The 20111-nt window shown below is 37.7% G+C and overlaps 1 protein-coding gene across 4 annotated transcripts in view; it reads left to right on the top strand.

The window, feature by feature from the left end:
• Positions 1–20111, top strand: part of CDK14 (cyclin dependent kinase 14) — a 609402-nt gene that overhangs the window by 411430 nt on the left and 177861 nt on the right. For all 4 annotated transcript variants that reach the window (XM_060020565.1, XM_060020564.1, XM_060020563.1 and 1 more), the window contains one exon: positions 2130–2223. In XM_060020565.1, the coding sequence (XP_059876548.1) occupies positions 2130–2223 (94 nt within the window). The remainder of the gene's footprint in view (positions 1–2129; positions 2224–20111) is intronic.

The raw sequence follows: 20111 nt of genomic DNA, 5'->3' as shown, positions 1-20111 counted from the left end.
AAATGGCCATCGGCCGATGAATGGATAAAGAAAATGTGGCCCGTATATACAATGGAATATTACTCAGCCATAAAAAGAAAGGAAATTAAGTTATTTGTAGTGAGGTGGATGGACCTAGAGACTGTCTTACAGAATGAAGTAAGTCAGAAAGAGAAAAGCAAATACCGTATGCTAACACATACATATAGAATCTAAAAAAAAAAAAAATGGTTCTGAAGAGCCTAGGGGCAGGACAGGAATAACGATGCAGACATAGAGAATGGACTTGAGGACACGGGGAGGGGGGAAGGGTAAGCTGGGATCAAGTGAGAGAGTGGCATGGATATATATACACTGTCAAGTGTAAAATAGGTAGCTAGTGGGAAGCAGCCACATAGCACAAGGAGATCAGCTCAGTGCTTTGTGACCACCTGGATGGGTGGGGTAGGAAGAGTGGGAGGGAGACCCAAGAAGGAGGGTATATCGGAATATATGTATATGTATAGCTGATTTCCTTTGTTATACAGCAGAAACTAACACAACTTTGTAAAGCAATTATACTCCAATAAAGATGTTAAAATAAATAAGAATAAAAACTCATCTCCCTAGAATACTGACTTTGAAATTAATTCATTATTAAATGGAATTTTTTAATGATATAAAGTACCATTTGTTTTCAGTCATTTTCACTGTATATACTATTGGTGTTTAATTTGGATAAAAATTATGTGGTGTAATAGAGAAGAGATTTCTGCTAATGGATTACTTCTTTAATTCAAAGTATTGTTTACATACAACTGGGGCAGGTATAGAGAAGTAAGGCATTGTCTTTAACCTCTAGAGGATCTGAAATAAATACACAAGGGACTGCTCACTCTAAATTGAATAGGAGTGCAGCAATTGACGAAGTGTCCCAATATGTTGATGATTTTATTAGTATACTTTCAGGCAACATAAACCCATTAAAGGTAGAACCATTAAAAAAAAAATCCTAGAGAATTGCTAGAAGTTAGAGAGATCTAGCAAAAACACTGGTTTATCAGAATATCCAGGCCTTAAGAAGGTGGGAACCAGGTCAATTCAGGGAACTTCATCTGCAGGAAGGTGGCCATTCTTGCAAGTTCTTTGCCTTTAATGTGACTTATTTCATCAACATATGCTAGTTTCTTTCCATCCTGGTCCCAGGTGACTTTATCTCCAAACTTTCAGTAGAAGTATCTGATTGATTGGCTGTCTGCCTGTACTGTGGATTCAGTGTTCCTGTTGGGTTCTGTGGTCTGGGAGGCAAGGGCTCCTGGTATGCTCGACTGCCTTACCAGATAGGAACTGTGAGCCTGGCAGAAGAATTGGACCATAGTAGATGACTGATAATGAATAAGAGCTTAAGAAATAAACTCATAAAGGGAGCTGTCCTGTCTGGCAGAATGTTCATGGAAGGCTTTATAGAAGAGATTACATTTAAATTATATTATATAGGTTGGGTTGGATTTACATGTCAAGAGCAAACAAATGAAGAAAAATGGAGTTCTAAGTATTAGAGTAACTTGAGCCAAGTTGTATAGGTTTATGCTTGGCCTGTGGACAGGTCAGTATGGCTCAGAGATCCTCAGTGTAGCTGCCCTAAATCACCTGAGAAGCCCGAGTCAATGCGTTGCCTCTAACTGACTGAAACAGAGTCTCTGGGGTTTGTGTTCAGATCATTTGCATTTTTTAAAAGTTCCCCAAATGATTTTGATGCAAAGAGAGCTTTGAGCCCTGGACAGCTATAGCGGATAATACATTGTGAATTTGTGAAATAGAGTTGGAAAAGGATGTTAGAACAAGACTATGGAGGCTTTCTATATCAAGCTAAGGAGTTTCTTCGCCATATCCTGTGAGTAACGTAGTCAGTGAGGCTTATATTGTATTGGTTTGCACCATTTTCTGAGCCTATGTAGTTGCATCTACTTGGAGTCCTTTCTGGGCAGTAGACAGAGAAGGGAAAGGAAAGTTAAGGGATCTAGGTACATGTGGCACAGCCCTTTATACTTATTTAGAATATTATTTGTTCATTGTTTCTCCTTTGTAGGAGTAGATGTTCTAATTTCAGATTTAGTATTCTTAGCAGAGTATATTGATGTTTTAGTAACAGTTCTTTCTTCTCTCTTTAGGGGAGTCGGCTGCATCTTTGTTGAAATGATCCAAGGAGTTGCTGCTTTTCCAGGAATGAAAGACATTCAGGATCAACTTGAACGAATATTTCTGGTAAGTTATTTACAGAATACTTCTGAAAAAAATTGGACTTGAATGCATCCCTCAGTGACAAATCCTACAGTGGTAGTGGAAAATAATTTCAAACAAATTTGTTGGTTGTCACATTTAATTCTAACATATTTTTGGATCTTTGCAAAAGCAGGAAATTAGTGAAGAATTGTGTTTTTAAACTACTGCACATGAATAATATGCCAAAATGGTAAGAAAGGGTAGGATGTCAGAGGCAATATAGAAGGGTGGGTTAAAAACGAAGGCTCTGACAAAAATTCCAAATAATTTATGTAGATATCCCCCCTTCAAGTAGGTGTATCTTATTCCCTCCCACTCCTACCCACTTAAATGTGGGCTTTGATTGGTAACTTTTTTTCTAAAAAGTAGAGCATGGAAAGAAGGGGAGGGAAGATAGTAACTTCAAAATGGAGAAACCAGGCAAATGGTACTTTAGCCCGGTCTTCAAGGTTAAGATCATCAAAGATAAGTCACATTGGTAGTATGTACCCTTTGTATAATGTATTGAGAATGGTACTTCTCCTCTGTAGTCTTCCTCCGAAAACCATAACCCCAGCCTAATCTGGAAAGCCACATCGCACAAACCCAAACTGAGGGACATTTACAAAATACCTGACTAGTACTTTTCAAAACTGTCAAGGTCATGAAAAACAGGGAAAGTCTGAAAAACTGTCACAGCCCAGAGGAGGCTAGGGAGACATGACAGCGTAATGTAATGTGGTATCCTCCACAGAATCCTGAGACAGAAGAAGAACATTAGGGAAAAATGAGTTAAATACAAGTGAAGTGTGCAGTTTAGTTAATATCAGCATAGCAGTGTGTGCTCCTTAGGTGTGATGGAAGTTCCCTGTAATGTAAGATTTCATCAATCAGGGAAACTGGTGAGTATATAGGAACTGTCTGTATTACTGTTCACAACTTTTCTATAAATCTAAAACTATTCTAAAATTTTAAATTAAAAAAATTTTGTAAATCTGTGAAAAATAAATATAAAATTTGTTCTGTAGCCAGATGAGCTGGTTTTGTCACCTGCTCTGGTCACTTTGGGCAAGGGACTTAGTTCTCTGAACTTTAGTTTTCCTGTGGGTAAAATAAGGGATAATGATAACATCTACCTCATAGATTGTTTTGAGGAATAATTAACTTAATTACATAAAGTGCTTTTAGAACTATGCCTGACACATAATAAATACCCAATAGATGTGTTGTTATTATTTTAATCAAATCATTTTTATACCAGATATTTTCATTCAGTGGAACTTCCACACTAGCTAATATTCATATAAACTTATTTAAAACATGGAATAAGAGCTAGACAAATTAATTTTTTTGTTAAAAGGAGTCAGACTATATACATTGTAGCAGTTAACCACATTATCATACTTTTTAAAAATAAATCTCCCATGTGAAATCACTGGGGCACATTTTAGAATGGACCTTGTGAAGACATGCACTTATTGGATTATGCAAGTACACCCTTAAAATGTAGCTTTCATATTAAGTATAAGGACCACAGAAGGGTATAGTGATATGAATTGAGGCTCCATCACTGCTGTGTTCACCTTGATGTCAGCATTAAATGATAAGAAAAGGAATAAGAAAACTAGAAAATCAAAGCACACGTGATTCCACCATGTAGTATCCTATACCCCAGGCATCCCTGTGTATTCACAGTGGGTGGACAAACAGCAGAGTCTCTAATATTATAGAAACTTTCTTCAAAGTCTTATCTTATTGGTTTCTTCTCTCAGAGGCTGTCTGTATCCACTTCCTTTCAGTTTTACTTAATTATTATTATCCATAAATTCCCACACAGAGTGTTAAAATAATGTCTTATGATTATAATAATGCAGCCTTATAATGGAAAATTCCCACAATGTCAAAAAGTATAAAAGTTGAAAAACCCCTTTGTCCTACTACCCAGAGAAAATTACTTTTAGTATTTTGGTATATATCTTCCATTTCAACACATGTTAAAAAAATTAAATTGTATCTTGTATACTATTTTGTAACTTTCTTTTTTCACTTAACAATAGGTAGTTAACACCTTTCATTGGAAAATAAATCCAGAAACTTATCATCATTCTTAGTGATGAGTATTTCATCATATGGATGAGAATTATTTGCTTAATCAGCCTGATATTGTTTATAGTCTTTAACTATTATAAAGCGCTGTCAGAAATATTCTTTGCACAGTTATCCTATTAGTTAAGAAAAATTATTAGAATTGAAAGTCCTGAATTGAATACAGTTTAATTTTCATAAGTCTATTGACCATTCTTATACTTCATTCCCTCCATCTAAACTCATGAAACACTTCCTTCTCTCTGTTGTCAAGAAAGTCGCTTACTGATTTCATTGAGATTGTATTGAGCCTATAGATTATATTACAAAGAAATGATATAAAATGAACTTTCCCAGCTAAGAAAAAATAATATCTCTTTATTCATATTTCATGGCCCTTAGCATAAATTTAACATAAACATATTTCTCTTTTCCTTTTTTCTAATCAAGCCTTTATTTTCATTCAGCTATTTTAAGTAACTTTCCACAGTTATTTTCCCCAAAATACAATAAACTTGTTCACATATTGTGAAAAACATGACAGGAGAGGGAATTTTAATGGGCTATACTTTGCATCATATAGATCTTTATGCCAAAACATATCTTTAAATATTTAGCTTTTTAATTTATTTAAAGCTTAAATATAATAATACCACTTAATTATATTCTGATAATAATTTCCTAAACTTTAGATTCCACTTAACTATTCACTGTGATAGCTATTGAACAATACTTATATAACCTTGTCAAATTACCTATTTTTTATGCTAAAATCATTAATTTACTATATTTGAAATCAGAAAACTTCAAAGCGAAATTATATAGAAAGAAATATCCCTACATACACATTATTTCAGGGTAAATTTAAAAGAAAAAGAAATGGTTGTATAAATGAGGTATATTCTATAGCAGTTGTACCAAAAATTTTGTTTCATGAAAACATAGTTTATTGATATAGCTTAGTCAAAGTTATAATTTTCAATATTATTTTTATAATGTAAGTCATTTCCAATAGGTACTATCTTGTTGAATTGCTTCTTGTATGGAGATTTTGTTATTATTTCTTAATTTTATGACAATTATTTCCTAATTTTATGGGTATTCAGAGACCTTTGAGCCATGACTAGGCTTTTAATAAATCAGAGAAATACATCATTGTAAATTGTCTATGGGAATATTGATACACCAAGCTACTGTTTGCTCTTATTAGACCACAGAGACGCTTAAATGCGGATAAGCATCATGATTTATGGTAATAACTCCTTCATTTACTGTAGTTTATTTTACACGTGTAATGATTTTTACAAGTAAAATGTCCTTTGGTAATTAGGAGATAAAGATCCTCATCTATATAAAATTGCTGCTTTAGAATTAAATAATGTTATATTTTACCCTGAAGAATTAGACATGACCAAAAAAGAAAAGAGAGAGAGAAATCTGCAAACTTCTTTTGACAGTAAATGTTATCATCTTAAATATTTTATTTCCTCCCCTGAATTGTTTAAATTTGCAAATGTTAGCCATATGACACATTAAACAAGCAGACTCTCTCAGGAGTTGTGCGATCATTGGAAGTAGAAATTTTACTAACCCAATGTGGTTGAATCACTGGGAAAAAATGCTTTTTCTTGGTGACCTTTTATGTCTGGTCTGAAGAGGAATAACTTTTAAATGTGATTAAATCCACTTTCACGGGCTTCTCATGTAAACTGCCAGAGACTCTTTTCTAAAGCAGCAGTTGTGTATCTGGCCTCTTGTAAAGCAATGCCAAGAAGATAATCAACTTTGAAAAGTCACGAAACATGGAATTGTTCGTTTTGTTTTGTGTTTTAATACAGGGATTAAGTCCATTCATTTGCCTGTGAACTGTATATAGAAAGGTGGTTGATTAATAACTTTGAAGCACAGAATTCAAGCTTGTTACCCAAGATAACTAATATAATTAACTCCTACACACTGAGTCTTTATGTGAAAAGCAACAAAGATCAGTCACTAGAGCCTTTATATCTTTCTTTTGAAGGTTTTCTTTTTCTTGTTTTTTCTTTTTCCTTCCTTTGGTGGGAAGGAGCAGTTCACATTCTTAACAAGTCCAGTGCATTCACTTCCACAACATAGTAACTGTGTTGCTCTATGTAAGGTGAGCTGGCTATACTGCAGTCTGAGATTTCACCATTAAATCATTTTCCTTGAAATTGTGATGCTCATATACAAGAAAGGAAGGAAAGTGATAGAATTTTGACAAATTATATTCAAGACATTTTGAATTGCCAGGTGAACGGGCACCTACTTCTCTAAGCAGTAACTCTGCTATTACAGTAAAAGAGTGATTTATATCATTTCTTCAGCGTTACTCATTTTTTAATGTGTCATGATGTTTTCTATTCACCTTTGTTAGCTGCGAAAATAAGCAGTAGATGTATTCACCCAGGTAAATATATATATTCAGAGTGACAAAATCAGAACTAATATTCTAATCGTATTCTAATCATATTGTTCTGAATTGAAAAAGAACTCTACTTGATGGAACCCTGGGAGCATTCTTCTGCCACTTCAGAACAGCTGAACAAATGGCAGAGAGTGCTTGCACAGCTGTCTGAAACCTTTGGCAGATGCTTCTGGGTTTGTATGGCTCATGGCCCCAGAGTACAGCAGCCACGACAGAGGGGCTGGCATGATTGTGTTCCGGGGGCCTGTTCTAGTTCTCCCTGCCTTTGAATGTTGATTAACCCCAAGAGGCTCACTTTTCCCTGTCTCCTGGTCTTCTGGTTTGCAACGGAGTTTCATCCACCAGTTATTTGTTAACATATTGTACATTATTTGATTGGTACAGTTGTTAGAATGTTTCTCTTCCATGTATATATCATTCAGAATTTAAAAGAGAGCGTGTGTGTGTGTGTGTGTATTTGTGTGTGTGTGAAAAGAGCCTCTGGCAACTTTGAAACCTACTACTCATCCTGGCTTTTGAGTCAGATCCTTCCTTAAGCCTCTGTGTTTTACAATTGAACTGACTGCCGAGACGTAACCTGTAGACCCAGTTCCAGTCCTTGTTTCCCCATCCTGGCTCTCTTTCCAGGATATTAATGGGAACCATAACCCTGAGGTTTCATGATTGGCTAGAACGGCCATATAGAATGTAAAAGAAAGTTGACACCACCTCCTTTGATGGTCATTACCATCCAATTGGATGTAGCAGCCACATTGTTAAGATGGAATATTGCTGTCACAGATTTGTATCTTCACTTCCATCATTGGGTTGCTTGAGGTGGACGTCCGCCATACTTCTTCAGCACTCCCTCTGCAACACTAGGTACAATGGAGATGGAAAGGAATTCTGTGCCAGGGTATCTGCCCTGGAGCAAATGAGGGCAATCAAGATAGACAGGCAAGACATACCATTAGGAATGGAGTCATGAAAAATTGCTGAGCAATTGATCAGCAGATGGGAGATCCAGTAATATAGTAGATCCTGTATTAGTTAAAATACTAAACTCTAAGCATTCAATATTGAATTCTAATCCTAGATTGTTTTTTTTTCCCTGAACAAGTCACCTTTTCTAATTGGATTGTAGTTTCTGCATCTGTAAAGGGAGGAATTGAACTAAATGATTTCAATAGTGTCTTGCGGCTCTAACCTTTTTTAATTCTAAAAATGCATATTACAGGATTATGCGTAAGGGCTGTGGGTGTTCAAAGGAAATTTCTAAGAACATTTTTTTTAAGCTTGGAAGGAAGTATAAGATTTGAAGTGGAGTAAAGGATATGGGGAACATCAGGCAACGGTCCAGGAGTGGAGTAGGCACAGTAGGAGTCTGTCCTGTATGCATGGAAGGTGAGATAGGATGTTGAAGTTTGGACTTTGATAGATTGAGGATTTTTAATTTTATTTTGTCTATAAGTAATAAGGAGACAGTACAATTTTTAACAAAAGAATAATAAAGTTAAAGTGGCATTTCAGCAAAATTAATGTAATATGATATAATGATAAACTCAACTATATAAAGGCTGACAGAAGGAGAGAACTAAGCAATACATGTTGGAGTGAAGGATACTGAAAATATTAAGCAATGTTTTTTAAAGCTGATTTTAGAAAAACAAAGTCGGGGAGATGGATTATAATACCACCTACCCTGAAATAAATGCCTCTTTTAATACACGTTTCTTTCAAATCTCATCAATAGTCCTGGTTATTTCCATGGTGGCAAATCTTTTTCAGAGTCTTAAGCTTATAAAAAAATAAGGCAGCAAGAAAAATTTTAAAGCCGTATGAAAAGAAATTAAAACCACCATTTAGAGATAACCAGTGTTAAATATTTTTGTATTTTCTTTTCTAGATTTTCACCATTGGGTTAATACTAGATTTATGGGTTTTGTATTCAGCTTCTCTTTATTTTCACATTTAATAGGGAGCAGGGGCTTCCCTGGTGGCGCAGTGGTTGAGAGTCCGCCTGCCGATGCAGGGGACACGGGTTCGTGCCCCGGTCTGGGAAGATCCCACATGCCGCGGAGCGGCTGGGCCCGTGAACCATGGCTGCTGAGCCTGCGCGTCCGGAGCCTGTGCTCCACGATGGGAGAGGCCACAACAGTGAGAGGCCCACGTACCGCAAAAAAAAAAAGCATAATAGGGAGCAATTTCCAAGCCATTAATATGTGCTTGAAAATATCATTTTAATTATGCTATAATATCTTATTAATGTTCCCAAGTGTACTAACACATTACCCTATTACAGTACTAGGTAATTTGCTCACGGTTTTTATGCTACAGTAAATTTTATCCCATTCAGTTATACTTTCAACAAGAATTTTTAGGCATCTATTCCGTGCCAGGCTCTGTGCCTACAGGCAGTGGAAAACCAACAGACACGGTCCCTGCTCACCTCAAATGTACTGTTAGCTGTGCTACATTAGAACAGCTTCCAGACAGTCAGGTCAGGAGGATGTTGTTGCAAAACTGTTGTAATACATCTTGTACATAAATGATTTGGAAGAGAAAGGAGTCAAAGATAACTTCAGAGTTTCAAGCTTGGGGAACTAAGTGCTCCATGAAGTCATGGAAAATAATGGGGACATTGAAAAGGAGTGCCACTGGGACTTCCCTCGTGCTGCAGTGGTTGAGAATCCGCCTGCCAGTGCAGGGGACATGGGTTTGATCCCTGGTCCGGGAAGATCCCACATGCCACGGAGCAACTAAGCCTGTGCACCACAACTACTGAGCCTGCAGTCTAGAGCCCCTGAGCCACAGCTACTGAGCCCATGTGCCACAACTACTGAGCCTGTGCTCTAGAGCCCACAAGACACAACTACTGAGCCTGCGCTCTAGAGCCCACGAGACACAACTACTGAGCCCCTGTGCCTAGAGCCCATGCTCTGCAACAAGAGAAGCCACTGCAATGAGAAGCCCGTGCTCTGCAATGAAGAGTAGCCCCCGCTCACAGCAACTAGAGAAAGCCTGTGCGCAGCAGTGAAGACCCAACATAGCCATAAAATTAATAAAAAAATACAATAAAAATTAATGGAAGTGATGGCATAATTATCAAAAAAAAGAAAGAAAGGAAAGAAAGAAAGAAAGAAAGAAGAAAGAAAGAAAAAGAGGAAAGAAAGAAAAGAAAGAAAAGAAAGAAAAGGAGTGCCAGTGGAGGGAGAGGAAGAAGAGAGCTCAGGGTCTGGACTTTATATGATAGCAGGTGACCCCAGGTGGAGACGTCCAGTACACAACTCTTACTGAACAGAATTAGGAGAAAAATGAGGATCAAGGGATTGTTGACCCAAAGCAGACAATGTTGGGACCTAAACTGTACTGGTTCTTAAATAATGAGAAAGTGGGGGAGGAGCAGAGGAACACTGCCTAGGCTTTAGGGATGCTCATAGTTTGTGGGGGTGGGATGGGGGTAGGGAGGTAAAGTAGGAGAGAATCAGGACAATTACACAAAGGTCAAGGTAAGGGCAGGCAACAGAGAAGTGAGGATAAAATAGGAGAAAAATAATCACTCCCTCGAGGGAGGTTGTGGATCAGCTCAGGTCTGGTTAGCTGGTGGGTGAGGAATTTGGGGTCAGGGCCCTTCCTTTCTGTGCTCCCTCAGCGTGTGCCTCCACTGCCTGTATAGTATGTGGCACACATCCTGTACTTTTGCAGCTAATGCTTTTAGCCCAGAGGATGAGAAGGGTTTCCTTCTGGAGAAATGGAGGGGTCGACACAGAACATGCCTCTCAGTTTAATTAGGGAAATTTAGACTATCCATGAATTTTCAAAGGAGGCTTACGATCCTCCTCAGTGTCTCAGGGATGCTGGAGTCAAGGTGAGTGTAGCCTCAAGGGAGGCCAGCTCCGACCCCTCCACTCCTGGCTCTGCTTTCATCAAGATTTTGTATGTGAGATAGATCTCGCTGCTGAAAGAAAGGTTCGAAACCCCTGGACTAACGCTGTCTTAGGGTCTTCCCAGGTCAAGTGTTCTATGAAAATCACGGTCCCTGCTTGTTTGAGGAAGAAAATGATGCAGAGCCAGTGGAGGAAGAAAAATGATGCAGAGCCAGTGAAAATGAAGATGTTAGAGAAATAAAAATCGGGTGATTCATATATGGAGACATTAGGTGTGTATTCTAATAAAGAAAGTTCTGTGCCAGTAAGCTATCGAAATTTTTGTAGTAAACTTCAGTAAGGTCATTTGTCTTGAGAAGAAAACAAAGAGGGATATTTCACTACAGAATAGGTAGTCACATTACTTTTTACAAAGAAACATTTATTTGAAGATTAGCTGGCTGTTACCTACAGGTTTGAATAGGCTCACATGGTGAAAAAATATTTTTTTACCTTGAGGATTCTTACATTCACTTTATAGTGTTACAAACTTTCTGTAAATGGAAAATGAGAAGATTTTCATTAAATCATTCACTTTCTCGTTGTTATTCATTTTTCAGCAAATATTTATTATGTGGTTACTATGGGCTCAATACTCTTCCATGTTCTGGGGAGACAGCATTGCACAAAACAAAGTCCCTGCTCTTGTGGAACCTATATTCCTGTGAGGGAAGATAGACAATGAGCAAATAAATATATAATGTATCTCATGAGTGTTGCATGAGGAATGCCACTTTACATATGGCGTACTGGGGAAGTCTCTCTCAAGGATCCTGATACTTGTGCATTGAGTGAAGTTAGTCAAGCCACAAGACGTGAAGATTTAGGGCTCAGAGCATTTAGGTGGAGAGGATAGCAACCTGTTTGTGCTTAATGATAAGAGTATTAAAATCAGAGTTCTCAGGCCTGAATTTGTCAAATTAAGGATCACTCTTCCCACTGCATCAAAGAGATTTCGAATACTCTTATTACTTTGACCTCCTTTATAGAAAGCATTTTCTTATATGAGAAGTCCTTGCTTTTTGTAAAGCATTAAATTCCTGTATGGGTTAATATTCAAACATCAGATTGAGCAAATCAGTAAGAGAGTTTGAAGTCCACCTGTGTGCATGTTGCAAGTTGGAATTATGCTGCAGCAAGAGATTTGGGCTTCCTGATTTAGTTCATCAGAAATGTTGGTGTAGATACAAGAAAGTGGGAAATGTTTCAGATTTGTAAGGTAGACAGTACTTTGGAGGAGAGAACAGAGAAAGAATATCTAGAATTCAAGGGGAGCCAGAGAACACTTTTTTTTTTAAGTCAAAAGTAGAAGAATTTCAAAAAGGAAAGCTTTATCAACTGCACCAAATAGTACAGTGAAGTCAGTGGAGGATGGTGCTGAAAAAAGGCCACAGGTGGTAACTTCTGAGGGAATAGTTCCAGTAGGGTTGGATATTTAAAGTCAGGTTACAATGGGTTTAAAGAGTAAGTGCGCAGTGAAAAAATGAAAACATTGAGTATAGACAATCTGAGTATTGGCTGAGTACATAGGATTAGATGTCACCTTAAGGGTATTTTTTAAGTCAAGATTTATAAATTTTATGTGTCATAAATATTGTTTTAAATAGTGAAGCCCAGGATGTTTGGAAGGTAAAGGACACCAAAGATATAAGAAAGCATATTTGACAGATCAAGGTATTGGGAGGCAAGAGTGGATGGGTGGAAGAGACGGTGCCTTGAAAATGTGAATGAAAAGATTTTCTCGAAGATAAGAAAGAAGAAAGGAAGGAGAGGAAGATTTAAATAAATGTTGTAGAGGAGAAAAAAAGGAATTTGAAGCTATCATGATCTGCATGATTCTTAAATGAAAGGGAGGGGATGTGGCTGACAGTAATGTGCATCTGCGGGGGTAGATGTTGAAGGAAATGGATAATATATGCAAAGCTGATGTAATACCAAATGGTATTATGATATGTGATATGACAAGAGAAGGAGGTCATTGCTGACCACATTTGTTAATCAGCTGTTGATCTGAGACCTTATTATAGAAATAGAAATGCTTTGTTTCCAATTTCTATGATGTATAATAGTTTACTTTCCTATTAACATAAGATTACTTTTAGGCATATCCATCCTAGCTATAAATGTTTCCCAATTGTAATAGTTTTTACGAAGACTTTTCTGGAGGCAGTGGTTCATATCTGTAGTCTAACAGTCTTAAATGTTTTGAGAATGTTTTAACCTATTGTCAGTATGGGATTACTTACTGGCCTTTGCAGTTATCTCTTGTTATGTAACCACCTTAAAACTCTGGGTTAAATCAACAACAGTCATATTTTAAAATTATTTGTCATAGTTTTAGGGTCAAGAATTCAGTAAGGGATGGGCCAGGCAGTTATGGACTTGGAGGTCTCTCACATGGTTGCAGATATATGGTTGAAGACAGATGGTGGCTGGAGCAGAAGCAATCAGAAGCTGGAGCAGTTGGGGACTAGCCAAATATCTTTCTCTTCGTAGTCTTTGAGGCCCTACGTGAGTTTTCTCCATGTGGGCTAGTTTGGGCTTCCTCATGGGATGGTGTTGTGTTTCAAGAGTGTGTGTCCTAAGAGGACCAGATAGAAGCTGCATGGTTTCTCTTAACTTAGCTTCAGAATTCATACAGTGACTGTGTCAGCCAAAGCAGTCACAAACCCTCACCTAGAGTCAAGAGGAAGGGACATAGACCCCAGTTCTAGATGGAAAGAGCATCAAGAATGCTGGGGCCATGTTTTAAAACTGCCACATTGATTACGTATTGATACAGTTCCATTAGGGCATATCACCATTTTGAGCTGATAAACAGCTTTGTAGGAAAAAACTGTCTGGGAAACAGTTTTATCAAGCTTCTAAAATTTTTGTTGTTTTTCCCATACTCTTTATAGCCATTACCATACTGCTTCCCATGATAAATATGAAAGTGTGAATTGTCACAGAGTGTTAATTGGTGGGTCATGAGGTCCCTTATTTGCTCACTCTCCTTTTCTTCCTTTTTTGACTAACAAGTTCACAGATGTGTCAGACTGAAAAAAAAATGGTGAAATACTGCCATAGTGTGACACATGTGAGGTGAGTGAGGTGATGACACTTCTTAGCAAATTCTCAGAATGTTATCCATAAAGTAGACTTCTATAACTCAGATTCTAGCTTAATTTTTTTTTCATTTGGAACGTGTTTCCACATATAAGTCTTTCATTGCTCAGAACATCACATGTCAGCTCTTGTGGTAGACAGCATCTAAGATGGCTCCCAGTGACCCCCACCTGCTGGTATTTATGCCCTTGTGTAATGCCCTCCCCTTGAGTGTGGGCTGGACCTAAAGACTTGCTTCTAATGAACAGACTGTGACAAAAGAGATTGGGATATTACTTCCGCGACTAAGTTACAGAAAGGTTGCTACTTCCTTCTTGCTCACCCTCTCTTACAGTCTCACTGGCTCACTCTGAGAGAAGCCAGCTGCCATGTTGTAAGTTGTTCTGTGGAGGGACCTTTGTGTCAAGGAACTGATGTTTCTAGCCGGCAGCTGCTGAAGACCTGAGACTTGGCAACAGCCGTGGGAGTGAGCATGGAAGTGGGTCCCTCTCTTGGTTGAACTTTTTATATGTGAGACCACAGCCATAGTTAACACCTTAATTGCTGCCTTATGAGAGACTCCGAGCCAGAGGCACACAGTTAAGGTGTTACCGCCAAAATGGCAACTTCCTTGGTCCTTGTCCCCCAAAGGAAAGAATTCAATCAAGAGACAGAGCAGTTTTAAGTAGCAAGAGTTTTATTAAGCAAAGCAAAAGTGTGCTTCTGAGAGAGAGAGGGAGAGCAAGCTCTCTGGAAACCAGAAGCAGCCCCACAGTGAGGGTCGGGTTGGTGTTTCAGAGTGGTGGAAAGTCCCTCCCTGTGTCCTGCATCATTTAACTGACAAGTTGATTGACAGCTTTAGGTTATATAACTGTTCTCCTAGTTTGCAGGCACTTACCCACAAGCACCAAAGTGAAATCCACTGGGGATGGGGGGCAAAAACCACAATGCTAATTTATTACAAGTACAGCATAGTGAACCCTGGGTTACTTTGAGTCACCTTTTAGGTCTTGGTGCGTCTGCGCCAACCTGTGCTGGTGGGTTTTATTTTGTTTGGTTCTGATAAGGCTGGAAACTTTTCGGTCCTTGAGTACAAAAAGGGAGGATCTCTGGGCGTGTTCTGATCACCAGTGTGCAGGGGTGGGGCCGAGGAAGAGAAAGAGGACCTGGTCCAGGATGGGGTGGGGATCAGCTTATGTCTGCCTAACAACCCAACAAAGGTACACCTGGATTCCTACCAACAGAAAGTATGGAGATAGTAAGTGTTTGTTATTTAAAGGCACTAAGTTCTGGAGTAACTTGTTCCACAGCGATCGATAACTAATACATCTCCTTTGATCCCAGGACCAAGAAAGAGTAGGTGCTATACCTGTTGTTTTATAGCTGAGAAAACTGTCTTCAGAGATTATATGAACTTGCCTAAGAAGATATGTTCAGTAAGTGCCAGAACTGAGACTATATCCTAAGTCTGCTGACTCTTCCACCAAAATACTCTTGTTTTGTAGTTGTTTGTTTGGTTGTTTTTGCTCTGATTCATAACCATGAGTGTGCAGGAGGTTGACATGGGAATCATTTCTTTTTTTAATTTTTATTTATGTTTTTAATTTATTTTTTAAACAATATAAAAATTTATTTTTTCTCATGTCATGAGAAATCTGGGGTAGGCAAATGCTGGCATTGGTTTAGTGTCTCAGTAATATCACAGCAAAGTCTCCAAGTTGGGAATCATTTCTTGAATACACATTCTTAGGCCCCACTCAGGGCCTTTAGAATCAGGTTTCCAGGGATGGGACTCTGTGCGTTCAGACAAACGAGCAGACCCTGGTTGATGAGTCCTTCTGGTGAAGAAACTCTTACTTTAAAAGATGCATGTCATACTTTGAAATGTTATGCATGTTTTAAATTTTCTGGCCTCATGTGGCAACCTAAAAACCTAGGTAGTATGGGCTTACTATCCAGAATATAGAAATTCAGTCCAACCAAGTCCTGTGTTTCTTACAGGGATACTTTTGATATGATTCTCAAGCGGCATGTCTTATAATGAGGATATTTCGGGGCTTCTTTCACATGGTTTTATATTAATAATGTTATGTAACTATTATTAGAATTGTGTACACAAGCAAATATCTGTAATCATCACATGTAATCATCATATTCCAGCTGCTATAACTTCTTATCTGGCCTGATTACTTGATAAACATTCTGGTTTCCTCCCTCATTTTGCAGCCTATGTTTTCTTATGCCTCAGAAGACTACCCAAAAGGATAAATCTGTCCGGGCTGTTAATGTTTTTGTGAGGTGTGAATTCATTTAAAACCTGACCTTGTATCATCTCCTGCAAAACCCCCTGCAAGGAAAAAGAGCATCCTCAAAACATTCTGTTTTAAATCGATCTCATGTCTCATTATTTTATATCTTGATAGAAAGCTATGGCTAGTTGATTAAAATTTATCACATAAAATAATACACCTAAGTCATTGGAGCATGTCCACTAGAGAATGGTTTTCTCCTAAGTCAGGTTAACAGATTATCTGACCTTGGAGCTGAATTTGTTCTTATTTCACTCACCTCTTTTGAAAATGACAGGCATACATTTTCCAGGTAGTGTGTAGACTATGGCATTTTTTTTTTTAATTCTTCCTAAAATCTCTTTATCTGTGAGTTTAGTTGTACTGGAAAAGGGTTGAGAACTGTCTTTTGTTTTGTTTTTTATCCATTTATTTATTTTACATCCCTAGTTTATTATATAACTAGAAGTTTGTACAGTTTGACCCCCTTCACCCATTTTGCCCACCCCTCCCCCACTACACCCCCCCTCCATTTCTGGTAACCACCAATCTGTTCTCTGTGTCTGTGAGCTTGGTTTGTTGTTTTGTTTTGTTTTGTTTTTTAGATTCCACATATAAGTGAGATCATACAATATTTGTCTTTCTCTGTCTGATTTACTTCACTTAGTATAATGCCCTCAAGGTCCAAGATGGTCACAAATGACCAGATTTCATTCATTTTTATGGCTGAATAATGTTTTGTTGTATATATTACCACATTATCTTGAGAATTGTCTATTTTAAATGTACCGTTCAATGAATTTTATTCTTGTATTGTGTCTAATATAAACTCAGGCTTCTGTTAGTTTTGAATAACTTTACGTATTAAAATTATCAGTGAACTTGAGTCTCTGCTTGGGAGGATATTATTCTCTGTGACCAGAGCAAATGGCAGTCTTGTCATACTTTGCCTTTCATCTTGTCCAGTCTTTTGTAAAGATGCAGGAATTGGTAGAAGGATACATCCTATGCTCTCAAACTTCTATGCCTTTACACCTGCCGGGAATTCCTCCAATCTCCAATGTCTAAATCTAACCAATTCTAAACATTAGAAATGTTTTCCCCTCTAATGAATTTTTCTCTGTTTTCCCAATTACAAATTATCTCTCCTTCTTTTGGACCTCTTGGTTTCTTTACCGGATCCTCTCTGCTGTCTCCCTTCAACTTCAACCTTGCCTTGCAGTTGTTTTTGCTCCTATTCCCCTGATAGAGTTTAGGATTTGGGAGTAGGGATGCGGAAGAAAGGAGTACTTTGTGCAAATCAAGAATTAGTGTGTTCCCTGACGCTGCAGGAATAAACTCATGATGAGAGAACTATTGCATTTTTAAAACTTCGCTGTGTTCTTGTTAAAATGCATCTTTTGAGGGAACTCTGTGGAGATGACATTAAGAACCACTTTTAAAATTAAAGGCAGTTTCCCTTCCTTCATTTGTTTGTTTGTTTTAAAATAGATCTGAGTTCATATTTTCCTTTAATTTCTTCTTTTGCAGTTCATTGTTCTAATAATATGTAAATCACTCACAGCAGATATTTAACATTCAAATGCAGAGTTCATTTTATTGAAGCTCAGTAGAACAAATTACTATCAATTTGCTCTAAGTAAAATTCAATATTAAAAATGTTTCATGTTTGCCAAGTGAAAAGTAAATAGCTGAAAGTTGTTAATAAAACCTTTTTTGGAGAGTAATATTAGGCTCATTTTTGGATCCCATCCTATTCCCAATAAAAGGAAATATTGTTTGTCTCTCACACAGAATGGTGATGTTTGCACATTTTAATCTGATTATTGACTCTTGGAATGTGATTCAATTCATTCAGCAGTTGTGAGTGCCTACTATATGCCCGGAAGTGGGCTTCAGTAAATTTCTATTTTGAAGAAGTTTGACAAAATTTTCATTGAATCTTCTTTTTAGTACTTTGCACTGGGAGTGCCACTCTGAGGAAATCAGGAAGCTAAAATCATAAGAGAACTAAATTTGATTGCCCATTCCTTATTAATTTTCTTCCTTATAGTGAAAATTGTTTTTAGACAAATAATCAAGTAGTATGTACAGTGACTCTTCTCGTAACTGTGATCTTCCTGATATACCATGATGTCAAATTGGATGTGAAATGGAAAAGGCACTAACTTTAGTGAAATTATAACCTTCTATCTGGCCAAAAAATATATATATATTAACAAATGTAATACAGTATTTGTTCATCTTTCCAAATATTAAGCTCAATTTTTGCAAATCATAAAAGATGCTATTATATGGGAAATCTCTGTACCTTCCACTCAGTTTTGCTGTGAACCTGAAACTGCTCCATAAAATAAAATCTATCAGGAAAAAAAAAGATGTTTTAGATGAATCAAAGCAGAATACTGGGGACTTCCCTGGCAGTGCAGTGGTTAAGCATCCGCCTGCCAATGCAGGGGACACGGGTTTGAGCCCTGGTCCAGGAAGATCCCACATGCCACAGAGCAACTAAGCCCATGCACCACAAGTACTGAGTCTGTGCTCTAGAGCCCGCGAGCCACAACTACTGAAGCCTGCGCACCTAGAGCCCGTGCTCTACAACAAGAGAAGCCACCGCAGTGAGAAGCCTGCATACCACAATGAAGAGTAGCTCCTGCTTGCTGCAGCTAGAGAAAGCCCTCATGCAGCAACAAAGACCCAATGCAGCCCAACATAAATAAATAAATTTATTTTAAAATAAAGCAGAATACTGTTCTCAAAATCTGTTCACCTCTTTTGAGTCAATAGTAAGATTCCCCTTCTAGGAATTATACCTTTTTTTCTGTCAATGAGCCACTATGTGGAAGAGAGTAGACAGGCAATAAAAATATTTATTTCCTGGCAATTTAATGGAAGCTGTGGTAGGTGGAGCAGGGAGATGGAAAGATAAGTAAGTATCAGGTCCTGAAGTAGAGTGGCTAGCAGGATAGTAACAAGGTCAGGGTGAGGCATTAAAAACCTATAATCAGTTTGTTACTAGTTTACATCAGCTAGCTATATGTGTTTAGGCTAAAAAGGAAATAAAAGTTCTTAGTAACATTAAAAAAACCCTATAATCGGTACTTTGGGAGTAGAGAGTATGGTTGGGGAACATTGCTGGTGATCAGTCCTCTTCCTGTGTATTTAAGGTGGTATGAGTTAGTTACAATGGGAGCATTCATTCATTTGAATAAACCTGTGTCAACATTACTTTAAAAAAAAAGGTAAGAGGTGCTACAGAATATTGTCTAATACACAAAATGCCGTGACGTTAATAGCAATTAATGAAACTTTTACCTTTGAGCTTTAAGATAGAGAATGGCCTATTGGTTAAAACATACATATTTCTGACTTACAAATATTGAATTATTACTTACTAGCAAACTATTGTCTCAACCACCACTTTAGCATTTCTTTAATACCAATTTGAGAAAAAATAATGACTCAGGCATACGATGCGATGGTTTCATTTTCTGTACTGATATATGTGTTTCTTTGTCTTGGAGTTTCCAAAGTGATGATTTTATTCATGAAAATGCTTCAAGAAGCAAGCTGTGATTTTTAAATAAGCCAACTGCTTGCTATTCCTTTGCTCAGAAAGTTAGGGAACCGAGTGAACCACAACAGAACGCTCATTTCCTCTTGCCTTTTGACTTACCATCCACTGGTAGGCCTACAGCCCATGAGTTTGACAAATGTCAAGAATCTAGCCTATAATTTGAATTTAGTGTTCAAAAGCCTATATTAAAGTAAAAAGAACTACAAATATGTCCACTATAGGCTACTTCCATTTCACTGCTCGATATTTTACTGTCCTTTCTCATGCCTGCCTCCAAAGCATCTGTGCTTTCCTTCTTGCTGATGTGCACACTTTTTCCAGATTGTTTCCACTGATGTCAGCTAGGCCTGACAAGCCAAGCCTTATGTTTATTGCAGTGGGCTAGGATCCAAGAAAGTCTTAGAAGGACGTGGCTACCCCTGCAGGTACAGAAAAAGATGCTGAGATTCCCATTGGTGTAAGTAGTTCATTAAGGTGTTGCTCCAGTGACAAAGAAGGATACC

The sequence above is a fragment of the Delphinus delphis genome, chromosome 9 (assembly GCF_949987515.2).
Source record: "Delphinus delphis chromosome 9, mDelDel1.2, whole genome shotgun sequence".
NCBI classification, from domain to species: Eukaryota; Metazoa; Chordata; class Mammalia; order Artiodactyla; family Delphinidae; genus Delphinus; species Delphinus delphis.
The sequence above is the reverse complement of the archived record's forward strand: the minus strand, read 5'-3'. Positions and strand labels throughout refer to the sequence as shown.